The sequence below is a fragment of the Biomphalaria glabrata genome, chromosome 7 (assembly GCF_947242115.1).
Source record: "Biomphalaria glabrata chromosome 7, xgBioGlab47.1, whole genome shotgun sequence".
NCBI classification, from domain to species: Eukaryota; Metazoa; Mollusca; class Gastropoda; family Planorbidae; genus Biomphalaria; species Biomphalaria glabrata.
The window spans coordinates 19897537-19925534 of record NC_074717.1 but is presented as its reverse complement, the minus strand read 5'-3'; the positions used below and the strand labels follow the sequence as shown (position 1 = coordinate 19925534).

General features: G+C 37.1%; 1 protein-coding gene across 1 annotated transcript in view; it reads left to right on the top strand.

Annotated features, from left to right (window-relative positions):
* The window catches only part of LOC106051434 (uncharacterized), a 79844-nt gene that overhangs the window by 10673 nt on the left and 41173 nt on the right, over positions 1 to 27998 (top strand). Inside the window, exons 2-3 of the mRNA XM_056035298.1 lie at positions 65 to 1536; positions 24808 to 24856. Coding sequence (XP_055891273.1) covers positions 179 to 1536; positions 24808 to 24856 — 1407 coding nt within the window. The 5' untranslated portion in view covers positions 65 to 178. The remainder of the gene's footprint in view (positions 1 to 64; positions 1537 to 24807; positions 24857 to 27998) is intronic.

Here is a 27998-nt window from a genome sequence, read left to right as displayed (position 1 = left end):
TTTGTTATAAATATTTTTGACTTCATAATTTCCAAGATTCTTTTCATTAAATCTTTTCATTCAGCAAATCTATGACGTCATTACTGTGACCCTTTACTTCAGAGAGTAACCCTCGCCCTCAAGTCTCGCCCGCAAGTCTAGCGGCATTCGTCGATTTCCCTGTCTTCTTTCTGTGAGGATGAGCCTCGGGAGGGGAGGAGGTGGAGGAGGTCAGGGAGGCTACGGCGGAGGAGGGTCACAGGGCAACTACCCTGGAAGCCACCCTGGCCGAAGGTCACGAGAGGAAAGAAGGTCACTGTCAGAGAGTCTGGCGGACGGCACCTCCAAATTTTTCAGCTCGATGGTAGCCAAAAAGAATGGACTTTTCAACGATATCTCCAGTAAGTTGGAAAACACGTTCGCCCCGAAGACCGACACCATCAGCAACAGCACGACAGGGAGCGAGAGATCCTCCCCGACCACTCCGCCGCCACCGAACACGCCACCGCCTAGGCCGCCGCCCCCAAAGCGTCTCCCATCTTTGGGCAACGCGAGGGAGAAAGAAAAAGAAAACGTTATCCGGAGAATGGCGTCGGTGCCGACATACACCCGAAGTGACCAGTGGTCAGATGGTGGTCAGGATGTGACCCAACCTCGAGGTCATCTGGTCAACCACAAAGGAGCTAACTCCGAGGACAGGATATCTGTGAACGGGATGAATATCAGCTTTGATGAACCGATTCTTTACAACACAAGGGAGGCCACCACGGTCCATACATCGTCTGCTCCCGACAACCAAGGCAATCGAAAAAATGTCGCCAGCATTGAGCGAGACACCATCGTCACGTCATCTACCCCTCCACAGCCGAGACCCGCACCGAGGAGTCAGAAAGCATCTAGCAACGACGCGCAGCAGCGTTATTCACTCCCCAGCAATTATGGACAATCAGCGCGCCATTACGAAGAAGACACCCGTCAATCAAAAATGACGTACGAACAGAGGCTGTTGGACGAGGTCAAACAGATGTCCAACGAAGTCATTAAACTGACCGAGAGTGTCCAGAGGTCGGACGAAAGCCTCGAGAGCTGTCCTAGAAGCGGGGATAAAAAGCCGGACTCGGACAGCGGGGCCTCGGACAGTGCTGACGATTCTCACGCACGAAAGAAAGCCCCGATGTTTACCAACACAAAACGTCGGTCCAGCACGGTAGATGAAATGCTTTTTGACGATTATGTGGAGCCGGTCGTTGACCCGGTGGTTATTTTACCGGACGAGCCACCGGAGAACCTCATCTGTTTTGAGACGGAGCCGGACCCAAGTCTTCTGATCAAAAGCCCAGACTCCTCCCTGGATGATGACCAGTGTAAAGTAACCGCTGGGACTAGCATTGACTCTTCTGACGTAGAGTACGGGGGCTCAACCGTCCACCGGTCTGGTTCTGTAGGCTCGGATAAATCCTGCAGTTCTAACTACAGCATAGACTCTCAGCCAGACGACGTCACGCTGACCTGTGTAGAGTTCATGAAGCTATTTGTAGACAAAGTCTTCCGAGAGAGGTAAGTCAATCTGACCTGCGTACTTGTGGTCTTTATTTAAAGAATTGCAGTCTTGTCGTGTACACCTATCACACAATACAATTACAAGACATTTTATTATTAATTATTCAATTTCGTGACGGAATGTAGCAATCTAAAAAAAAAAATTACAAAGAGAGTTTGTGTACACAAACTCAGAGGCGGCCCCGTCGGATCCCTTTTGGATTCGCCTATTCGCAAGGAATATTCAAGACGTGATTTTATTTTAATTGTCAAAAGTAATAATGTTTCAAATATTTATTTGCCGTTGTAAAAAAAATGTTGTTGTTTTTCAGTTTTACATGTTTTGGATGTTCCTTCAAAGTTAAAGATAATAAATTTCCTTGTCCAAACCTCCCTCTGGACGACGAGGGATGGCAGCGAGCAGGACATGAACCAGGGACCGTCGAGATAATCAGTCCAGCACGCTTACCGCACGACCAGGCATTACTGTTAACCTAATAACAAACTGGTTACAAACTGATAGCCTATTATTGATATAGAGATATATTACACATTACGGCATGTACCCACCGGATATGTCCAATATGTCAGACGAGCGATTTTAGATAATCTTTCAGCATTGATTTGTAATTGAAAAAAGAAGAAGAAAAGAACAGATATCGTTCTTATGTACTTCAATGTCTCAGCACAGTTACAAAAAAAGCTATTGGCATTTTCATTTAGATAGAACTAGAATGAGGATGTAGATTTACCTAATTTAAACATCTGATTTAGAACTCTTTAGATCTATACCTACTAGATCTAGAATATAAATTTGGAATAATTTAGATGTAATTTAGATTAGATTTATGAAAAAAAAAAAAACCTAGATAATTTATCAATAGACTGAAAGCAACATTGAATTTAAAAATAGTATATTTATTTTAGTATATTATAACATTGCAATATTAATCTAGACGTTTTGAAATCAAAATCTACCCTTGAAGTCTAGAAATTGAAATTCTATATCTTGATGTAGTCTATATCATTCTAAACTAGACCTAGAAATTCTAGATCTAGAACCCACAATGATTTTAATTAGAATATAATTATAGATCTAGTTTAAAAAATCTAGATATATTGTAAAAAATCTAGATCTAGTTTGAAAAATCTAGATAAGATCTAAATCTAACTATTATGTTTTTTTTAAATACGAGTCAGAGTTGTTTTAACATATCATTTAAAGAATTACTTCCATATGATGTCAAAGGAAAAAAATCCTTTACGTCACACGGCCTACTTAGACAAAAAAAAAATGTCTTCATCAATACGAGCACTTTGTTGAGGGTTCATATACATTGGTGCACCGAGTGGGTTCTTTGAGCATAACATTAAAAGAATCAATTCATATGACGTCAAAGGAAAAATTTCCATTACGTCACAAAGGGCTAGTACCAAAATAATGTCTTTATTAACACGAGAGACTTAACGAAGGTTCATAGACTTTGGTGCACTGAGTTATAATAGAATTTATTTAAAGAGGATTAAAGCTGCATTTTTGTGCGTTTCGTCTATCAGTCTGCTGTCCGTCATGTTAATATAAAAAAACAACAACTAAAAACTGTTGAAAATTTGATTCACCTTTAATTTTCCTTCCAAAACATCGCAATAGTTTTAAGTATCTATAATAGATTGTTCCGAATGTTTGTATTTATAGTGAGAGAAAAAGAGAATTCCAGATAAATCTAATACCGTTAATTAAATTTTTGGGATGGTCTCGTATCAAAATTAGATATACATAGCTTTGTAGAGAGATTTTCATATCATACTTTGGTGTTAGGAAGTTGTTTTTCTTAAAAATCGGAACATAATTTTAACGATAATTAGATTTTTAGCTAGACAATTAAATGGAGTGTAAGAGAGAAGTGAGATTTTACATAGAGTTAAAATATTTATCATAAAAAATTCGGAACATTCTATTTTCATAAATGAGAAGAAGATTATTTGTCTTACATATTAGAAGAAGGATTTCAAACAGTTATTTGGGGTTGTAGATTTTTCATATAAAATTCGAAAATTTTTGGCGACGATTTGTAAGAAAATTAAAGTAATGTAGGTCGATTTTTTTTTTCGAAACAAAATACGGAACATTCTTTACCGATTTAAAAACTTTTGTTATGTTTCAGCAAAAAAATAAAATGTAAAATAAGTCTAAAAATTGGTTTTCAATAATCGTTTCTAGTAAATTACTTTCTTTGTTTAAATTCCTAAACAACCTATTGTCGATAGTTTTTAAAAATAAAGTCATTTGACATAGATTTGTTTTAAGATGATAATACGGAACAATTTGATATCTATAATTAAACTATATTGACCTTTTATCAAAATATAAGTGTAATATTAGTTAATTATGCGATTTCAAGCAATCATTTGTCATAATTTATTTTTTTATAAAACAATATCCGGGACAACCTTATAGTTAATGAAATATAAGTCAGTATAGAGTATAGAGATTTTCATTTAGTATTTATATGCTATTTTTATTAAAAAAACGGAACAACATATTATTGATCATGTGTTTTTGCAATGTTTAAGGATGGAAATTAAATGTAATATAAGTTAGAAGAGCAAACAAATATTCGTTGGTATTGCTTTGTTTTTCCCAAAAACATCAGGAACAATATTGTATAGGTACTTAAAACTATGGAGATGTTTCGGAAGGAACATTAAAGGTTAAATCAGATTTTCAATAGCTCTTAGAGTTGTTTTTTTTTTATTTAAACATGACGGACATACCAACCGACAGACAAAACGCACAAAAAATAAGCGTCTTTTATTCTGATGGGGGCACTAAACAAAAAATAAATAAAATCTGATTATTTTAAATATTTTGAGGGGACTGATTAGTACTGTGTTATGGGGCTGCTTGTCACGCTACTGCACGAAAATCGCCGTATAAAAGAGTCCATTTTAAAAATTGTACTTGATATTTACATACAAAGTGCATTCTTAGCCTTTATAAACAAACAGAAATGTTTTCTTTTAACTTTAGCAACTAGTTGACCAGAAAAAAACACCTTCAACTAATATTTATATTTGTTGTGAACATTTTTTGTACATTTTATAAAATATATTTCACTTTGTGATACCAAGTATACACATGTTAACATATTGTAACATTGCCTCCCCTACATTTACGTAATTGTTTTAGAATTGGTGTATTTTTATGAAAAAATCGCTTGCATAATTATTTTGTAAATTAAACGGTTTGCTTTTAGAAAACCAAAAGTAGCCGTTGCACCTAAACTTTTCAAGTTAAATCGCATGGTGAAATAATATTTTTCATATCTCTTCTAGTTTTCGAGATTTTAGTGTGACAGACGAACAGAGGGACATTTTGCACAAACCTAATAGCGGCTTTTCTTCTAACTGGGGCCGCTAAGAATAGTATTGACAACAAAATAAGACAAAAAAACAGCAATAAAGAAAGAAGTTTACAAAGACAGTTTGTGAGGAAACAAACACAGAATCGGTTCCCGGAAAGGTCCCCTCAGCAGTCAAAAAGGCAGGTTTTAATATTTTCAGAAAGACTATCAGAAACTGTGAACTACAAACTGTCAACAACTACAAAAAGATACAAAAAGGAGAGACGTGCTTATGTCGAAAGTGTTAGCGATGTAGTTCTGTTGTTGTACTAACGACTTGATATCACATGATACGGAGATTTATTAATGGTATTATTATTGTATTGTTAATATTGCTATGTATTTAATGAACTGGTAGTCAGGACTATATAATTGAATCCTAAGTGTCACTTACAAAGACCGCATCAAAAAGGAAAAGATTAGAAACAGGATTAATACAGCAATTGGATCCCACGATGACCTGCTAATCACCGTGTTTTTACCGGTCATTGACTTGTAGCACCAAACTGCTGGTAGACAACTAAACCGGTGTGGGCCTAATGTAACTTAACTAATACAACTTCAAATAACTTGAATAACTTATATTTTGTGAACACAACAAAATAGAACTGTATTTATAATATAAACAAACTCAAGTTCCTCTGAAATCAAATCCAATGAGCTAGACTTGAGATAGAAAAACACACATACTTTTATTAACCCATTTTTCCGTACCTCCGAAGTAACAGTTTTAAAGTATAGAGTTAGATGAATCATAAACACACAATTACATTTTGTAGTCAGAGAGTTAATTTATTTCTTTGTGATTTAGTTCTGTTTTAAGTACATCGCCAATAACAATAATTAATTGGAACATTTATTTTATTATTATTATATAAAACATTAATAGAATGAATTTTGAATTATAAACATAGTAAAAGTAGAGCAGAGCGTCATTAAAATCTGTAACGTTTTACTGTAGTTTGGATTTCTATCGACCCGCTTGAAGGTATGAAACTGTCGTGTAGGTGAATGTCATCCGATATTACTTTCTGTTTAAAAAAAAACAACAATAGAGATTTCTAAATCTACAATTTGTAAACTTTAGCTTAGATCTTCCTGTCTGTCTGGGGCATTTTATGTCTCAAGAGACCTGAGATCTTCCTGTCTGTCTGGGGCATTTTACGTCTCAAGAGACCTGAGATCTTCCTGTCTGTCTGGGGCATTTTACGTCTCAAGAGACCTGAGATCTTCCTGTCTGTCTGGGGCATTTTATGATCAAGAGACCTGATATCTTCCTGTCTGTCTGGGGCATTTTATGATCAAGAGACCTGATATCTTCCTGTCTGTCTGGGGCATTTTATGTCTCAAGAGACATGATATCTTCCTGTCTGTCTGGGGCATTTTATGTCTCAAGAGACCTGCGATCTTCCTTTCTGTCTGGGGCATTTTACGTCTCAAGAGACCTGAGATCTTCCTGTCTGTCTGGGGCATTTTATGTCTCAAGAGACCTGATATCTTCCTGTCTGTCTGGGGCATTTTATGTCTCAAGAGATCTGAGATCTTCCTTTCTGTCTGGGGCATTTTATGTCTCAAGAGACCTGAGATCTTCCTTTCTGTCTGGGCATTTTATGTCTCAAGAGACCTGAGATCTTCCTGTCTGTCTGGGCATTTTATGTCTCAAGAGACCTGAGATCTTCCTGTCTGTCTGGGCATTTTATGTCTCAAGAGACCTGAGATCTTCCTGTCTGTCTGGGCATTTTATGTCTCAAGAGACCTGAGATCTTCCTGTCTGTCTGGGCATTTTATGTCTCAAGAGACCTGAGATCTTCCTGTCTGTCTGGGCATTTTATGTCTCAAGAGATCTGAGATCTTCCTGTCTGTCTGGGCATTTTATGTCTCAAGAGACCTGAGATCTTCCTGTCTGTCTGGGCATTTTATGTCTCAAGAGACCTGAGATCTTCCTGTCTGTCTGGGGCATTTTATGTCTCAAGAGACCTGATATCTTCCTGTCTGTCTGGGGCATTTTATGTCTCAAGAGACCTGAGATCTTCCTGTCTGTCTGGGCATTTTATGTCTCAAGAGACCTGAGATCTTCCTGTCTGTCTGGGCATTTTATGTCTCAAGAGACCTGAGATCTACCTGTCTGTCTGGGCATTTTATGTCTCAAGAGACCTGAGATCTTCCTGTCTGTCTGGGCATTTTATGTCTCAAGAGACCTGAGATCTTCCTGTCTGTCTGGGGCATGTTATGTCTCAAGAGACCTGAGATCTTCCTGTCTGTCTGGGCATTTTATGTCTCAAGAGACCTGAGATCTTCCTGTCTGTCTGGGCATTTTATGTCTCAAGAGACCTGAGATCTTCCTAGAGATTTACAAAAGCAGCAACTAGTCACTAGAAGAACGATGTTTGAGAGGACCACACGAATGTTCACACCTGTGCATACAATTATATGCAGATTTACTAAGTGGTCATTTATTTTATTTTGTGTGTGTGCGCGCGCGTGTGCGTGTGTGTGTGTCAGCTTCAAAGGTTTGTCGGTCTCATGCTAACTGAATTTACTCAAATGCGTCTGTCAGTCAGTCAGTTTGTCAGCTATGGGAGGAATCATCATTTTTATGGTGATGTAGGCGCTATTACTTTCCTAATATATTGACGAGCTGAGCTTGTTTCAGTTACAAGTTACAAATATTTTGTTAAAATGATGAATAACAAAACAAAAGATTGGTACTAACATTTATAATAGTCTGGCCTGGTTCCTTCACAATAAGTGTTTTTTTTTTTAAATATGTAGAAGAAGTCAGTAACAACCTTAACAGTTTGCGTACATAGCAGCCAGGGGAGCTGAAGGTGTAATTCTATCACTTTTGAACCAGATGTATAAGTATTTGAGTAGACCTAATACGTCTGCACGAGTTCTCTGTGAATTATTCTGAAGTTTGAACACAATGCAGCCACATCAAATGATCAGCAAACGTTCAATGTAAATGTCATATAGGTCAAGGTTGTAATCCTCCCCAGTTTGCTGAAGTACACAACATTAAATCCTCCAGTACTTTATTTTCTATTCTTTGTAACAATGTCAATTATATTGACCCAGCAACACCGAAAATGTATGTGATGTTTGCTCTCTTGTAATTTCATCTCTTAGGTCGATGTACCAGACGGCCTTGAAAACCTTGTCGTGACCCAATGTCCTCTCCAATTAAAATGCAAAAAAAAAAAACAACACGTTTTGCTTTGTCACAGTTCTAGAGCTTGTGTATTAAATGTTAAAAAAAACAAACAACTAATGACGTTTTGTTTGGCGCCAATAGGTCGACTTCATTGATTGAGTTGCCCGCCTAGTAATCTCTGTGGCTGACTATTGATTACAAGAAAAAAAAAATCTTTGGCAAACACGTTTGTTTTGTGAGTCAGTGAACACACCATTCCATTCATGCTAACCTCATTCATGTGACTTACGTTGACCTAATTGGAGGGGATGATGGTAGAGCAAGTTGGGAGGGGGGAGCAGGATGTACATATAAGCTACTCAAGCTATAACTTAGCCCCCCCCCTTCCCGAACTTACTTGCGAGCCCCCGTTCCATATTTTGTGAATGCAAAGGATTAAAAGATATATTAATTCACTCTCTACTTCTTAATTGTAGATCCGTTGAACTCTCTTAGGTATCCAAAAATCTTAATAGGTACTTACATCTACTAAGTGGACTATAAAAGAAGCAGCTAGATCTAGATCTCACTTTAGAACATTTTAAAGTCTAAATTCAGCCCCGGGGGAGGGAGGAAATCGTCAGGTATTTTGTGTAGCTAATTTTAAAAATAAAAGTATTCGATTTGTTTACGATGTGCACTTACGAATACTGGAGCTAGAGTACATTTGCAATAGCAACACTGGATACAAAATATACTTTATAACGTCCTCAGCAGTGGCGTCACTAAGGAGTGACACCCAAATGGGGAAAAAATGTACTTTTACAAAAGTGGGCACATTTTTAAACAAGAAAACATTAAAAATATTTTTTTTAAAGTCAATATCTCCTTTATGCAACTTATAGAGCGTTTATTTTTTTAAAATTAAAAATTAATGTATGTTAGATTAAAAAACAATGGAATATTTATTTAATATGTCCCTCCCTTTTCTTCCCGAGAAAGAATCCTGATAAAGCGAATGTGTAGGTTTAGTACACATTAATGTATTCAACAGTTCAGTCAGAAAGGTCTTGTATTCGGAAATTCCCAAAAGCGATATTCCATTCAAAACCGATGTTGGATTTAGACCTACATCTAGATCTCTTATCAAATTTAAATTCATTTGTTTTTACTTGAAAAATGCTAACAGTCAAACCAGAGTTTTCCCCGTGTGACCAACGAGCAAGTTTTTCTTTTCTCACCAATATACATCTACTGTTTAATTTCTAGGAAAATCGTTAATAATAATAATAATAATAATCTTTATTGTCCGTATGGAAATTTGTCTTACAATTTGTGCATTATACCAAACAAAAAACATTATATTTTTATGACTATAAGAAACCAAAGTGTACATTTACATCAGACTCACTCATAATTTACATGTGACAAAGTTTATATCAGATTGTTCTGTTACCTTGTCCATGTAAAAAAGAAAGATTAACTGTCGCTTATTTACCGAACATACCAAGGACACGTTTGATCTATAGATCTATATTTCGATTGAACTTATAATAAGAGGCTTGTCCGAATAACCATAGGTCCCACATAACCGGACTTTGCTGTATTAATCAAGCCAAAACGCTGTATTTCTTTACTGTAATATATTCAGTAAGTGTTTTCAGCCTTCCATCTTCACTAATCTGACGACCTAATGTTACTTGTTTCCATCCTTCCCAGTGGCGCTACAGCCCACGAGGGTCTCTGGCCTGCGTCAACACATCCTTCCATTCAGATCTCTCCTGGGCCCTTCGTCTCCACATCCTGTCCCCAAGCTGTTGCAGATCTGCCTCCACATCATCAATCCATCTCATTCGGGATCTGCCTGCCTTTTGATTTTTGCCTGTATACAATTTTATGCTTTTGTATATTATTTTCTTGGTTTTTCTTGATAATGTTTTGCTCTCAAGTAAATGATAGGTGCTATAAAATATTACTTGTTTAAACCTATGATATTTCCCTTTTGGGCCATTCCTATTCAGATCTAAAGCTGTTTACTTCCTCTACTGGGCCAATGCTGTTGCCGCTGCTTGTAGTTTAGTTCTATGTCCCAAGGCTGGGCTCTCTCTGTTCAAAGTTCACCCTTAGCGTGATCCAAACAAGTGAACAGAGTTTTGATCACAAACAAAAGGCTCGATCTATTACTTCCCCTGACGGTTGTTTAAGCCACGTGACCAGTGGCCTGGCAACAATGTTGGGCATTAACGCAAGACAAACGTTTCAACAAAGAATCGTTCAGCAAACATCTCACACGCTGGACATTATTTAGTTCTGGCTCAGCCCTTGTCAGGGGGTTAATTGATTTATAGTCCCAAAGATTGACGTCATGTTTGCTGCACTTTGACAATGCTCCGGAGACTGGCTAGCAGATCTACTGATGACGTCATCGGCCTGTCTACTGCTATAATTGCGTATCTTATCGCTAAGCAAGTTATCCTCTAAAATCTCAATTAGAGCTATCTTGAAGTTACTATTTCTCTCTTTCTCTCGTAAGACTTATCTAGTTTTCCTCTAAATTTTCAATTAAATATGACTAATTATTCTGATAACACCTTTCTCTCCCTCTCTCTCTCTCACTCTCTATTTCTATCCCACTCTTTACCTCTCACTCACTCTCTCTTTCTATCGCACTCTTTACCTCTCTCTCACTCTCTCTTTCTATCCCACTCTTTACCTCTCTCTCTTCCTTTCTCTCACTGACTCCTTTCACTTTCTTTCTCTTCTTTTTCTGCATCTCCCCTGTCTTTCTCTCTTTCTCACTCTCGGTGCCGTATCTATCTATCTAATTATATATATATAATTCTCTTCATGGCTCAAGAGTTTGGACACCAAGTAATAGAAAGATCACTCTTTTATTTCTGCAAATCGGACGGACTAGAGTTAGCCTAAGTAATTTTAGAGGCAAAAAAAAAGGGGGGGGGGGGAACAAGTAGTATTCACCCGTCACTAAATAGCAGGGCCGGACTCAACCATTGTGACCAAGAAGTCATGAAAAGAGAACAAGTAATCTAATTTGTATTCACCCGTCACGAAATAGCAGGGCCGGACTTAACCATTGTGGAGCCCAATGTGAAATGGATTTCGTGAGGCCCAGTTTTGGTAGGTATACGGATAATAAGTGAAAATTAAGAGTTTATAATAGAAAATATATTCATCCTTGCATATTATTCATTCTTTACTACGCACAAAATTACTACACGAGCCTTGTGTGTAGCGAAGTCATACAGTATATCATAAAAATTCTGTTTCCTGCATAGATCACGCTGAATAGCAAAAATTACTAAATGTTTCAATCTATCTTTGAGAATTGTGGACCTCAAGTAATTCTTCATTAGTTTGAGGCGCGAGAAGCTTCTTTCACTAGATTCCACAATTACGGGTATTTACCTTTTTTTATCGCGCGTATTCCATATTGAATGACACCCCAAAATGACAATTTATGTCTATATATTTCATGAGATTTGAATAAGTTTTCAAAAAATTTTAATAATTTCCGGATATCCAGGACTTTTTCGTATATTTTTTAATTTCAGGAAATTTCCAGGAGCTCCTGATAAATCAGGAGGCCGCGGGAAAGCTGTTATAAGTTTTAAAAAAAGACTTAATTTAATAATTTATACACCTAGAATTAATGCGGGTCCTATGAAATTGCGGGGCACACTGCGGACGCACTGCCTAAAATCCGGCCCTGCAAAATAGCGGTGTATGCTACGCCGCCGGTCGACTAGTAAGTTTATAAATTGTCTTTGTGTCATTGACATTTTTTTCTTTTACTTTCATTCCAATGTCGAATGATTTTAACTTCACATCAGATTTAAAAATATTTGAACACATGTGTAAATCATCTTCACTGGTTATTGACAATGTGGCCAAACTAGCCAGTAATAACTTTTCAATATGAACAAAAGGGGTGAACAATAGTTAGATTTTTTAGCATGTTTTTTTTTCTCTTATGTATTAACTTGTATTGTCTGGGAGACTTAAATCTCCATTAGTTTACTTGAGAGCTGCTGGTCAAAGATACACAATGTCTGCCTAATCATATCAGCAGAGCTGAGTCTGATTTAACCTCTCCAAGTCAGCTTTCTTGGTATATATAGTTCGTCCATTGTGATACGGTGATGACCATGTTTGTAATCCAAGGTGCTGAGGTCATTGCTCTGCAGTTGTGTGCCACCTTGTGTGTCAGACTTATGTGAGTTGTGTGCCACCTCGTGTGTCAGACTTATGTGAGTTGTGAGCCACCTTGTGTGTCAGACTTATGTGAGTTGTGTGCCACCTCGTGTGTCAGACTTATGTGAGTTGTGTGCCACCTCGTGTGTCAGACTTATGTGAGTTGTGTGCCACCTCCTGTGTCAGACTTATGTGAGTTGTGTGCCACCTCGTGTGTCAGACTTATGTGAGTTGTGTGCCACCTCGTGTTTCAGACTTTTGTGAGTTGTGTGCCACCTCGTGTGTCAGACTTATGTGAGTTGTGTGCCACCTCGTGTGTCAGACTTATGTGAGTTGTGTGCCACCTCCTGTGTCAGACTTATGTGAGTTGTGTGCCACCTCGTGTGTCAGACTTATGTGAGTTGTGTGCCACCTCCTGTGTCAGACTTATGTGAGTTGTGTGCCACCTCGTGTGTCAGACTTATGTGAGTTGTGTGCCACCTCCTGTGTCAGACTTATGTGAGTTGTGTGCCACCTCCTGTGTCAGACTTATGTGAGTTGTGTGCCACCTCGTGTGTCAGACTTATGTGAGTTGTGTGCCACCTCGTGTGTCAGACTTGTGTGAGTTGTGTGCCACCTCGTGTGTCAGACTTATGTGAGTTGTGTGCCACCTCGTGTGTCAGACTTATGTGAGTTGTGTGCCACCTCGTGTGTCAGACTTATGTGAGTTGTGTGCCACCTCGTGTGTCAGACTTATGTGAGTTGTGAGCCACCTCGTGTGTCAGACTTATGTGAGCTGTGTGCCACCTCGTGTGTCAGACTTATGTGAGTTGTGTGCCACCTCGTGTGTCAGACTTATGTGAATTGTGTGCCACCTCGTGTGTCAGACTTATGTGAGTTGTGAGCCACTTCGTGTGTCAGACTTATGTGAGTTGTGTGCTACCTCGTGTGTCAGACTTATGTGAGTTGTGTGCCACCTCGTGTGTCAGACTTATGTGAGTTGTGTGCCACCTCGTGTGTCAGACTTATGTGAGTTGTGTGCCACCTCGTGTGTCAGACTTATGTGAGTTGTGAGCCACCTCGTGTGTCAGACTTATGTGAGTTGTGTGCCACTTCGTGTGTCAGACTTATGTAAGTTGTGTGCTACCTCGTGTGTCAAACTTATGTGAGTTGTGTGCTACCTCGTGTGTCAGACTTATGTGAGTTGTGTGCCACCTCGTGTGTCAGACTTATGTGAGTTGTCAGACCGGAATGTTCTGATGCTTACTGGACAAGCTGTTCCACTTAGAGCTTATGTAAATCAAGTTGGTGATGAGAGAGAGAGAGTGTGTGTATGAGAAAGTGTGTGAGAGAGAAAGTGTGTGAGAGAGAAAGTGTGAGTTTGTGTGTGTGAGAGAGAGAAAGTATGAGTGTGTGTGTGTGAGAGAGAGAGAGAAATTGTGATTGTGTGTGTTAGAGAGATTAAGTGTGAGTGTGAGTCTGTGTGAGAGAGAAAGTGTGTAAGAGAAAAAGTGTGTGAGAGAGAAAGTGTGTGAGAGAGAAAGTGTGTGAGAGAGAAAGTGTGAGTGAGTGTGTGTGTGAGAGAGAGAAAGTGTGTGTGTGTTAGAGAGAGAGAAAGTGTGAGTGTGCGATTTTGTGAGAGAGAAAGTGTGAGTGTGTGTGTGTGAGAGAAAGTGTGTGAGAGAGAAAGTTTGAATGTGTTAGAGAGAGAAAGTATGAGTGTGTGTCTGTGTGAAAGAGAAAGTGTGTGAGAGAGAAAGTGTGAGTGTGTGTCTGTGTGAAACAGAAAGTGTGAGAGAGAGAAAGTATGTGAGAGAGAAAGTGTGAGTGTGTGTCTGTGTGAGAGAGAAAGTGTGAGTGTGTGTCTGTGAGAGATCAAGTGTGTGAGAGAGAAAGTGTGTGAGAGAGAAAGTGTGTGAGAGAGAAAGTGTGAGTGTGTGTCTGTTAGAGATGATGTGTGAGAGATAAAGTGTGTGAGAGAGAAAGTGTGTGAGAGATCAAGTGTGTGAGAGAGAAAGTGTGTGAGAGATAAAGTGTGTGAGAGAGAAGGAGTGTGAGAGAGAAAGTGTGTGAGAGAGAAAGTGTGTGTGTTTGAGAGAGAAAGTGTGAGTGTGTGTCTGTGTGAGAGAGAAAGTGTGTGAGAGAGAAAATGAAAGAGTTTTTGTCTGTGTGAGAGAGAAAGTGTGTGAGAGAGAAAGTGTGAGAGAGTGTGTGGGTTGGCGTGAGACTAAGTGTCTGGGTGTGAGAGCGTATGTTAGAGAGATTGTATGTGTTTGAGTGTTTGTGTTGTTGAGAGAGTGTATGAGAGTGCGTGTTTATTTAAGGTTTTCTGAAAGACATCTATCATCTGTGTTGACCAGTTAAAGAGTGTTATATCCCAGAGACAAAGGAGATGAAGTTACCCCAGAGCCAGACCATACGAGGTCAACAAATACTGAGTACCAAACATCTCTGTGGACACTACTTAGTTTCTGTTGGGGTGGGGGGGGAGGGCATGGAGAGTCAGGGCAAGATGAACGAAAATCTTGAGTGCCAATGTCCAGAAACCACATTTCAACCAAATTACAATCGTATTACAACCACATTACAACCACATTACAACCGAATTACAACCACATAACAACCACATTATAGCCACACTGCAGCAACAACGGGACACTGGAAGTGACCAACTATTGAACTGTGGCGATGTGGCGAAAACGTACTTGACATTTTAAGCATTAAACATTCTCTGTCCATATCTGTCAGCCTGTCTGTGCCTCTCTCTCTCTCTCTCTCTCTCTCTCTCTCTGTCACAAGCATACTTTATCTTTCTGTTTCTCTTTTGTCCGCGTCTCTCCATTGTCTCTCTTTGTATATAAAGTCTATCAAAGTGATCTTATCAATTAATCCAAGTTGTGCCACAGCCTATGGAAGTCCTTGGACTTTTTGAAGTGATCATTCAATTCTTTTATCATTTCAGATTGTTCTTGAAATACATTCGCGTCAGCTCAATGATCAAAGGCATCCGTGGATTTAAAATGAATTAATAATGTATTCCTTTTGTGAAATAAGAATGGTGAATGAAAATCTTTAGCCATCATAGATAGATAGATAGATAGATAGATAGATAGATAGATAGATAGATAGATAGATAGATAGATAGATAGATAGATAGATAGATAGATAGATAGATAGATAGAGACCATCCTTACATTTTTTACAAACACAAACAATCTCTTTTCAAACGACGTCTACACGAAAGCCGATATTTCAGCTAATCCGTCAATCCCAAGTTGACAAGTCCCTGGTCGTATGACATTGACCAGATCCCAGACTCAGACCAGCGTGGGAATCTCATTTCAAGATGGAGTCATTGATACGATTCGAGATATCTTGATCACTTGCCTACTTAGAACATCATTGGTGTGAGGATATTAACATGGCAGCTTTTCAATATGTTTTTACCCACATTATGTATGTTTCTAGTGACATCTTTTTAACTGGTTTGTAATGAAACTTTTTAGGTAGGCTTCAAATGGTATGGCATGTTGGCCTCGTTTGACATCGTACCATGTAGTCCTCTAATAACATTCGATTATCTATATCGTTTAAATAGATTTTTCATGACAATCAAATTATGACTGCTTCTAGTGACATCTATGCGTCAGCTTCTAAAGGTGTCTTAAAAGAAAAAAAAAAACCGGCGGACAAGGGATTTGTTTGTCAATGAGGCAAAATATGCAGGTAGCATCTTAGTTTGGCAATTTGGTATGCGTGGTCACGTGAAATGGTATGGATTGACTTTGTATCGAATCCTAATGATCTGATTCTATGACAATGTTTGAACTTATGGATGGTAAAACACGTTTTCTCTCTCCCCCGTTCTAGGATCAAGTTGAAACTTCGCACAATTATTCACTGTCATAGACAAGACATGAATCAATAAAATAAAAAGAAACCAGTTTGTCAATTCAGTACTGGTAATTAATTATTTTGTCTGATACCAATAAGGGAAACTAATCCTTCAGTATTCACTGATATGGCTAAATTTGTTGGGTTTAGTGCTCTTAAATAATTGTGAACGCTATTTCTCCCTCACGCATTCTCCGATCATTTTACAATTAACAAAATATTTTTAAATTTAAAAAGGTTTACTTTTTTTTTGTAATTTGAGATTTTGTTTACATGAATGCGAATCTTTAAATAGCAAACTTGTTGTGTACTCGACCTACGGACGTGCTGCTATGCTAAGTGTTTGAAATTTCTGTGCATTTTTCAGAACTGCAAAATTAAATTTCACTTACAAACCAGTTTTCGTTGTTTAGTTGGCAACAGTCCTTGACAGTGTTTATTTTGTGCATTTATTTAAACTTCGCTCACTTTTTATTTTCTTACGTATTTCTTTAGGTTCCGTTCTATCAGCACCACATTTCTTCATATCAGTTTCCCTTCTTTTACTCTATTACTGAATTGTATTGCTAAAGAAAGTTGTGATCTTAACAAGTGAAAGAAAAGAAAAACTATTTTATAAAACCTCGCTAGTATTTAAAGACATTGTATATTTTAAGTTTGAACACTTTAAGTTACTCTCCTGGTCTTGCGACTTGTCTGCTGTCTTGCACGTTAGTCCCATTAAAACTTTTATATAGACGAGGTGAAACTAAAAAATTAAAGCTGCTCAAGTCGGAATCCGAACTCAAGCCTTCACCACAAAAGGACTACGAGCTTGACCAATCAGCTATTCAAGTACTTATATAATTATGTTTTAGTAGTCTAATGTTAATTAAGTATTTTCAACGAGAGACCAAAGTCTCTACATTATTGTTGGTATCTTAAAGGGTCGCCCGTTGCCGATTTTAGTTCTTATTCATTTAAACGAAGATTACTTAATTGTGTTGTTGTTTTTTTTTATTCCCGTGTAGTCATCGATCTAGATAGAACAATTGTGTCAAAGTTTCACGAGCATGGAAAAGAGGAACAAAAAGTGTAAATGATTTTGACTTCATTTGTTAACAAGCAATAGAAAAAATAATACGTTTTTTTTTAATACAAAGCTTATCTAAAAATTTATTAATTAGCACTAAATGATTAAATAATTGGTTAATTTTCGGTTTGATTCGTGTATGTTATCGACTAGGAATAATTATGCAAATTTTTTAATTTGATTCGAGAATGGGAAGTAGGAGAATATAACGTGTCAAAACGTAATAAGGGGACTCAATCCATATATATATATATATATCTCCACATCTCTCATTAAGTAGCATGTATTCCCCTTATTTCAAAAACAAACAAAATAATTAATCACCAACAATTAAGTAGCTAATTGTTTTCATTGATTCATGTCTTCTAAAGTTTGATGAATAATTGTGCAAAGTTTTAATTTGAACCGAGAATGAGAAATGGGAGAAAAAACATGTTCAAACTTTGTATCAGACAGACAGAGTGAGTTGATATAAGCTTTGTAAAAATCCAAGTGTAAACAATTATCAGATTACTGTGAATATGTTTTAGAGTGAAAACTTTTGGTAAGTCAACTTCTAAAACCTTTTAGAATGTTACATTCAACGTGCTTTTAGTTTTCTTGACTGCCTACTTTTTTATCATTAACACTATTTTTAAATAAACCAGCAGCATTTTTTATCACTGATCTACGAAGTCCCCATCGATAATTGCCTAATCACTTCAAGTCATAGGTGAAGTTTCTTGAGCTACTGAGACCCACCAATTGTTCAAGAAATAATCCGTGAAAGATTACTCTCTAAAACTACTAGAAGTCTGAAGGACATATTCCACTAATGACATGGCAGTTAGCTCAGAGCTGACCTTTGAGCTTCTCTCAGTCACTGTCAGAACAGAGAACATTCAAGATTCATTTGTTCCGCTATATGTCAGCACTTTTCAAAGGGATCGCTCATATACCAAAAGTACTGAAGAACTTTCTAGACTACCAGATTTTTCGTTCTTTGTCAACAAGCGGCTATTGTGTATAACGATATGAAGTCTGTATTATTTTAATTATATAATAAGTTTGCATATTATTTTTATACTAAGTTTGAATATTGTTTATATATACTAAGTTTGAATATTGTTTATATATACTAAGTTTGTATATTGTTAATATACTAAGTTTTTATCGCAACTAGATTTCTCCTTAGTTTAGATCAGTGAAAAGATCTTGACAGCATGCAACTTTTAAAACTGTTTCGTTCAACGAAGTAGCTGAATGTATTTTGTAAATATCCATGTACCCAGTTACCCTCTCACTGGACTGAATGACTGAATGTATTTTGTAAATATTCATGTACCCAGTTACCCTCTCACTGGACTGAATGACTGAATGTATTTTGTAAATATCCATGTACCCAGTTACCCTCTCACTGGACTGAATGACTGAATGTATTTTGTAAATATCCATGTACCCAGTTACCCTCTCACTGGACTGAATGACTGAATGTATTTTGTAAATATGTATGTACCCAGTTACCCTCTCACTGGACTGAATGTATTTTGTAAATATCCATGTACCCAGTTACCCTCTCACTGGACTGAATGACTGAATGTATTTTGTAAATATCCATGTACCCAGTTACCCTCTCACTGGACTGAATGACTGAATGTATTTTGTAAATATCCATGTACCCAGTTACCCTCTCACTGGACTGAATGACTGAATGTATTTTGTAAATATCCATGTACCCAGTTACCCTCTCACTGGACTGAATGACTGAATGTATTTTGTAAATATCCATGTACCCAGTTACCCTCTCACTGGACTGAATGACTGAATGTATTTTGTAAATATCCATGTACCCAGTTACCCTCTCACTGGACTGAATGACTGAATGTATTTTGTAAATATCCATGTACCCAGTTACCCTCTCACTGGACTGAATGACTGAATGTATTTTGTAAATATCCATGTACCCAGTTACCCTCTCACTGGACTGAATGACTGAATGTATTTTGTAAATATCCATGTACCCAGTTACCCTCTCACTGGACTGAATGACTGAATGTATTTTGTAAATATCCATGTACCCAGTTACCCTCTCACTGGACTGAATGACTGAAGTTAAATATCGCCTTCCATAACTACCACTCCCATAGGTTCAAACAAAATAGTTTAGACAGAAACATATCATCTCTAGTTGCTTTCGGGGAAAAGCTATTATTAGTTTATGCGTCTGTCCGTCCCTCGTCTGTCACGTTTAGATCACCAAAAGTAAAAAACAATTGTTGAAAATTAAAAGAAATGAGGTGTGCAGCTTGCCAACTTGTGTGGCAATGTCTATTGTAACAAACTTTATACTCTATCTGTTGAAACAAATGTTGAGCAAGTTATTTCTACCTCACCTCTTTTCCAATCGTATTGAAACTTTATACAGTTGTTCATTGTACCTGACAAAACATGAGTCAATAAAAACACAAAACAAATTGGTTAATTAATTATTGGTAATTACTTTATTTGTTTGGTATCGAAAAAAGGAAATAAATGCTACTTACTGAGAGATGAGGCTGTATATGAGAAGTTAATTTTCCTTTTAACGATTTATAATTTTTTTCTCGTACTTCCAATTCATGGTTCAAGTTGAAACTCAGCTCAAGGTAGATAACAATAAGGGAATTAATCAAAAATAATTTTACAAAATAGTGGTAATTAATTAATTAATTTCGTTTTAGATAGAAAAAAATAATTTTATTCCTCCAGTATTGAGATATATGATAGGTTTTTTTTCGGCACTTTCTTTTAGATAAGCTTTCCTTTTCTATTGATTTAACTTGTTTTAAGACCACGAAGACCCATTCCTTTTACGCCAGCAACAATACCTGTCTCATGGGTTATGTTTTAGACCTAATTAATGTTGTAGATTTATTTGCATATATATTTCTATTATATATTCCTTAGTATGATGCATCCATAATGTCTAACTAAGCGGATTCCTTGTGTTATTATTAATTTAGAATGATGTTTTGTGTGTTTTCTTTGAAAAAAAAAAAAAAAAAAGCCCAATAAAGAGGCCAAGAGCCCGAAAAAGAGGCAACGCCCAAAAAAAGAGGCAAAGAAAAGAGGCAAAAGCCCAAGGATTCCTAGGATGTACTAAGCTAGACAACTGAAGTCAAAGCTAAAAAGCTGAGGTTTCCTAAAAAAAAAAAAAAATGAAAAAAAAAAAAAAAGAAGAGAAAAAAAAAAAAAAAAAAAAAGTCGGGGACCCACTTTCAATATAACCTTACGACTTCCAGACAAACTTTCTTTCTAACCTTACGACTTCCAGACAAACTTTCTTTCTAACCTTACGACTTCCAGACAAACTTTCAATCTAACCTTACGACTTCCAGACAAACTTTCTTTCTAACCTTATGACTTCCAGACAAACTTTCAATCTAACCTTATGACTTCCAGACAAACTTTCAATCTAACCTTATGACTTCCAGACAAACTTTCAATCTAACCTTATGACTTCCAGACAAACTTTCAATCTAACCTTACGACTTCCAGACAAACTTTCAATCTAACCTTACGACTTCCAGACAAACTTTCAATATAACCTTATGACTTCCAGACAAACTTTCTTTCTAACCCTACGACTTCCAGACAAACTTTCAATCTAACCTTACGACTTCCAGACAAACTTTCAATCTAACCTTATGACTTCCAGACAAACTTTCAATCTAACCTTATGACTTCCAGACAAACTTTCAATCTAACCTTATGACTTTCAGACAAACTTTCTTTCTAACCTTACGACTTCCAGACAAACTTTCAATCTAACCTTATGACTTCCAGACAAACTTTCAATCTAACCTTATGACTTCCATACAAACTTTCAATCTAACCTTATGACTTCCAGACAAACTTTCAATCTAACCTTATGACTTCCAGACAAACTTTCAATCTAACCTTATGACTTCCAGACAAACTTTCAATCTAACCTTATGACTTCCAGACAAACTTTCAATCTAACCTTATGACTTCCATACAAACTTTCAATCTAACCTTACGACTTCCAGACAAACTTTCAATCTAACCTTATGACTTCCAGACAAACTTTCAATCTAACCTTATGACTTCCAGACAAACTTTCAATCTAACCTTATGACTTCCAGACAAACTTTCAATCTAACCTTATGACTTCCAGACAAACTTTCAATCTAACCTTATGACTTCCATACAAACTTTCAATCTAACCTTATGACTTCCAGACAAACTTTCAATCTAACCTTATGACTTCCAGACAAACTTTCTTTCTAACCTTACGACTTCCATACAAACTTTCTTTCTAACCTTACGACTTCCATACAAACTTTCTTTCTAACCTTATGACTTCCATACAAACTTTCTTTCTAACCTTATGACTTCCAGACAAACTATCTTTCTAACCTTACGACTTCCAGACAAACTATCTTTCTAACCTTATGACTTCCAGACAAACTTTCTTTCTAACCTTATGACTTCCAGACAAACTTTCAATCTAACCTTATGACTTCCAGACAAACTTTCTTTCTAACCTTATGACTTCCAGACAAACTTTCTTTCTAACCTTATGACTTCCAGACAAACTTTCTTTCTAACCTTACGACTTCCAGACAAACTTTCAATCTAACCTTATGACTTCCAGACAAACTATCTTTCTAACCTTACTTTTTATATATTACGTTTTTGTCTGGAAGCTTCAGCTTCATAATGAGCCATAACATAGCCAGTCAGGCCCACGTGACCACACGACAAGATTTATGGTGTAACGTTATTGGCAGGCTCTATTTTAATGTACGTTCGATTCTCCTCTTGTCGTGACGTCACACATGATGCCGTTTATTGGCCGTGGTCACTGGATTTTGAATCTGTGTGGGGGCTTATGTGGTACGATCCACTCAACATTTAAAACACATTCATAATAACATTACCTACTAACACATTTACAAAACACAACACATCCCCCACTCACGCAGACGGTACACATACACTAACACGTACATGAACACATGTGCAGACACGCACATATAATAACACACACACACACACACAAAACAACCACTCTAAATTATTGAGAGTTGAAGTTGTAAATATGAAAATAAAAATTTAAAAAGAAATAAAAATATGGCTATGTGAAACAAGAGTTACACTGACTGCGTGGTAAAGTGCTATGTGAAACAAGAGTTACACTGACTGCGTGGTAAAGTGCTATGTGAAACAAGGGTTACACTGACTAGGTGGTAAAGTGCTATGTGAAACAAGAGTTACACTGACTGGGTGGTAAAGTGCTATGTGAAACAAGAGTTACACTGACTGGGTGGTAAAGTGCTATGTGAAACAAGAGTTACACTGACTGGGTGGTAAAGTGCTATGTGAAACAAGGGTTACACTGACTAGGTGGTAAAGTGCTATGTGAAACAAGAGTTACACTGACTGGGAGGTAAAGTGCTATGTGAAACAAGGGTTACACTGACTAGGTGGTAAAGTGCTATGTGAAACAAGGGTTACACTGACTAGGTGGTAAAGTGCTATGTAAAACAAGGGTTACACTGACTAAGTGGTAAAGTGCTATGTGAAACAAGGGTTACACTGACTAGGTGGTAAAGTGCTATGTGAAACAAGGGTTACACTGACTAGGTGGTAAAGTGCTATGTGAAACAAGGGTTACACTGACTAGGTGGTAAAGTACTATGTGAAACAAGAGTTACACTGACTGGGTGGTAAAGTGCTATGTGAAACAAGAGTTTCACTGACTGGGTGGTAAAGTGCTATGTGAAACAAGAGTTACACTGACTGGGTGGTAAAGTGCTATGTGAAACAAGGGTTACAATGACTGGGAGGTAAAGCGCTATGTGAAACAAGAGTTACACTGACTAGGTGGTAAAGTGCTATGTGAAACAAGAGTTACACTGACTGCGTGGTAAAGTGCTATGTGAAACAAGGGTTACACTGACTGGGTGGTAAAGTGCTATGTGAAACAAGGGTTACACTGACTAGGTGGTAAAGTGCTATGTGAAACAAGAGTTACACTAACTGGGTGGTAAAGTGCTTGGCTTCCGAACTGAGAGGGGGCCCGGGTTAGAATCCTGGCATTTTTACTTTCGGGATCCTTAGGGTCAATCTGATTCCACCCAGCTCAAATGGTACCAGACAGTAGTTGGGGAAAAGTAAAGGCGGTTGGTCGTTGTGCTAATCACATGACAGCCTCGTTAACCGTAAGCCACAGAAACAGTTGACCTTAAACAGCATCATCATAGATCGCAAGGTCTTTGAGTGAAATTTGCTTTGTTAATTTGTATAATATGAATATCCCTAGTCAAGTCACTCCTTCATGGAACCTGGATCCGCTGAGAAAAGAATAACTAGCTCGTTGGCCACACGGGGAAAACTCGAATGTGACTTATCATTTTTTAAGTAAAAAATTTATTAAATTTAAATTTGGCTAGAGATCTACATTCTAGGTCTAAATCAACATCGGTTTTCAAAGGACTATCGCGATTGGGAAATCCCGAATGTAAGGCTTTATTGATTCAGGAGTTCATTAAATTAATGTTTAGGAAAATTTTGATTTAAATAACAGTGTTTAGTGTTTTTTATTGCTAGTATTCATCTTACATTAGACCCCGAGCTAGAGGCCACGAGCCTTTTAGATGACCAAAGAGAAGGACTTCTCCCGATAGCCTCGAATGAGAGCTTAGCCATTCACCGACCACCTTGTCGGTAGGTCAACCAGCCTTCAACTGACAACCTTCACCTTCACTTATCCCTTAGTCTGTTTGACCATTGGGGCACCACACAAGATTGGTCGACACAGCGTGTTCAACAAATTCAATGAATACTTGTGGATATTAACAACGAGTCACTAAAAAGAACAACATCAGCTTCTACGCCAGCCAAACTGTACAAGTACATCGGCAACATACGTTCGTCCTGCACAAGTCTACTTTATATGGAGGAAGGATTGTGTTTGTCGACAGTTTGTATTTCACAACTCTGGATATTCATGCTAAAAATATAGCTATAGCCTGTATTTCTTACAGATCCCCCATGGGTGGACCCTTATTTGTTTGTTTAACATATTTCGGATGTTTCTTCAGATCCTGGGTTAGGGTTATGTTATGTCCTAGCCCGAGCCTCCCGCTTGACGGGGGATGGCAGGGGGCAGGGTTTGAATCCGGGGCCTTGGAGACTACCGAACGACAGTCCAGAACGCATAACATCTGGTAATTAAGCAGGTTGCAATTGTGTCTCATAAAGTCACGTCTATCTGATTAATGATTTTCCTAAGCACATATGTACCTAGGCACTTATCTACTTATTTTACATGCTTACATACTTATCATACACATTTTTACAAAGTTGCACATAAAGTCACACCTATCTGATTAATTCTCTTTATGACACCTAGACACATATTAAATTAAACACCTTTTTAGAAACCACATATTAATTATTTCATACGTCATTTGCTAATCAAATATTTTAAATATGAAATTAATAAAGTAAACTAAAATAATGTAAACTAATAACTAACATCTTCCTCATCAACCAAGTGACTATGTGAACCAGTGGTATCCAATTATATCTCTGTGTTGTTGTTTCAGAGAGGAGATTTCTCAGACAGAAAAGGCCAAGTTTGGTGAATTGTGCCAGGTAGGCTTTACTTTTTTGAAATTCAAAACTTAATCAAATTTCCTTATGAATATCTCAGTATATGTATGTTAAGTAGAATGTAAGGAGTATGTATGTATGTATGTATGTATGCATGTATGTATGTATGTCATTTATAGAGATCAAATGATTAGACCAATCTAAATAAAACTTGTTATGAACGTTCTTTAGATATTAGCGGTGATAATAGGAGATGTCAAGTTGTCCTACAACAAACGAGTGCACTAGATTTTGGTCTTTGAGGCATCTTGACATAGATGGAAACATAATAAATGAATGTATTATATAACAAAACAAAAAAGAACACACAAAAAAAGAGCAAAGTCGGGTAAAAAAAAACATAACTAGTGTATAGATCTATAGTCTATATGATCAGTGGCGTAGCAAGGTACCCTTGGGTCCGGGTTCAAGAATCTTTTGGTGGGTCCCCCTCTCCCCAATAAGACCAATGTAATGTGTGACAATCAGCATATTTACCAAAAGACATTCCAATGCAAGTAGAGTAAAATAATCTGATCACGTTTGGAGTGAAACTCTAACACAAGTTTAAAGTCAATTTTTGTACAATTTTTTAACAGAATTAAACGAGTTAACGGTGTTTCAAATGAATAAAGAAATATTTTATAAGATCTTGTTCCCATTCTACACATTTACATTCCTAAAACAATTCTAGGTGTCAAACTTTGAAACATTGATACAAACTAGTACGTCCATTATTGAACAGTAAATAGACCCAAGGGTACACCTTGCTACGCCACTGATCATATAGTATTTATTTACTAACATTTTTCTGGCCTTCAAAGTAGCAAAGTAAGAAACCAGCGCGAACGGCTTCTTTTGATAAAACAATGCCCTGATGGAAAGCAGTTCCTTATATTAAAGCTAAAAACAATAGGTGATGTTTTTTTGAAGATAATGTAAATATTGGTATAACGTTCATAATATTTTGAGGGCGCTATTTAAATTCTATTAAAGATTTTTACTAAAGTGCATTTATTTGTTCATATATATAATACAAAAACTTTAAACTACACAAAAACCGAATGAAAGAAAGAATGAAGAATACAAGAATGATTCATTGTCTTATCAAGTGTATGTAAATCAGTATGACTGCAAGTGTTTGTGTGTATGGTATTGTGTGCATGTGTGTTCGTTAGCGTGTGTATGTGTAACGTCAGTGTAAGTTGGGGGGGGGGGTATAAATGTGTATGTAACTATGAATGTGTTATAATTGGTGAGGGTTCGTACCACATAAACCCCCACAGACATACCCACTCCCCATCTCGTGACTACGGCCAATAAACTGCAACATGAGAGGACAGGCACGTCCATTACGACTAGAGCCTGTCAATAACGTCACAGCATAAATCTTGTGGTCACATGGGTCTGCCATGGCCAGGTAATGGCTCATAATTATCCGTGTGATAAAACTAACAAATAACAACGTAATAAAAAAAACAACGACCGTCTATAAAATATCGGATAAAAACACAGACAAAATAAAACATTAAAAAAAAACATATACACAAATACAAACTACACCATTAGGGTTGAAACAACACCCAAGTAGCAGGTATTCAGGAAAACAGGTTTTCAGGAAAAGGTCTTGGTTGTCTTAAAACAACTTGGGGTTTAAAGAAAATGAAGCTGAAAATGAAACTGAAATGTTGTGGAAGATGACGATGTTAATGAGGGTGGCTACAGTCTAGTTCATTGTGTTGGGTGTAAGGGCAGCGATGTTGTAGCATGGAGTCATGGTGATGATATGATTGTCATCAAGGTAAAGGGGAAGATAGTGGTTGTGCGATGATGTTGAATATTGTGGTTGTGTGATGGTGTTTGATGTAGTAGTTGTACTGATGACGACGTTGATAGTAGTAGAGTATGATGTTTCAAAATAAAGATGTTGTTAAGGTCTTAGTTGTGATGACTTCTGCAAGTGATACGATTTCTGCAAGTTGACGATAAGTCGATAAAGAGGATGCTGTTGGTGCTGTTGCTAATGTTTAAGTTGTTGTCTTTTAAGTTGTTGAAGTTGATGATGTTGATGTTTGTTTATGTTGTTAAAGTTAATGTTGATATTGATGTTGTTGTTGATGATTCTGATGTTAAATACGTTTTTATAGTTCCAAGTCAATCAAAACAAAATGACGAAACTATATCGGAACTTCCCATTAATGTCTCTACATTTCTGCTCCTTACAAAAATAGGATCAAAATTAAAATGAACATAAAATAACATGAATCAAAATATTTTCAACTATGAATGAGTGTCTTTAAAGTACCTAAGGAACCAGACGTTAATTAATGTCCAGCAAGATTTGAGCACATGCTTAAGTGAAGAGTTTTTCTAAGCGTGTATCTCCCCTCGGGCTGACACTACTTGGTTGTTTTTAGCCCTGGAACATCACGAGAACTGGTTGAGAGTTTCCCCAGTCTCGTTACAGTCGCGTTGTAAATGGTGAGTCAGTTTTGAAAGAGTCCAGCATTGCTGGAATGTATTCTTCAAACATTTTATTTTCATCTGTACTTCATTAAACCAAAGAAAAATGTTCTCTCTTGAAACTCAAGTAATAGCTTCAATTGTAAAGAATTTTTTTTATTTTATTTGAGAGAGTTTATTTTATTTTCTTACTTCTGTCTTTAATGTCAACGTGACATTTCATAGGAGACAAATAATTAGATTTCTTTTGGAAATACTCGAGTCCATGAAGTAGTTGACATTTAGATCTAAACTCTCCTGATTCAGTGGCCAATAGCTAGAACGTTGTTACATGGCTAATAGAACTATCACATTGCTCTTTCCAACAAATACATTGTATGGAACCAATTTAAAAAGTCAGATGTAAAAATAAAGGACTGCTTGCGCAATGTTATCTCTTGATCATTTAATTCTTCCATTTGTCCATTAACTCCATTTAACTCTTCCGTTTGTCCATTAACTCAATGTTATCTCTTCCATTTGTCTATTAACTTAGTGTTAGCTTTTCCATTTGTCCATTAACTCAATGTTAGCTTTACCATTTTTCATTAACTCCATTAAACTCTTCCATTTGTCCATTTACGCCATTGAACTTTTAATCATTTGATTCTTCCTTTTGTCCATTAAGAAACTGTAGATGCCG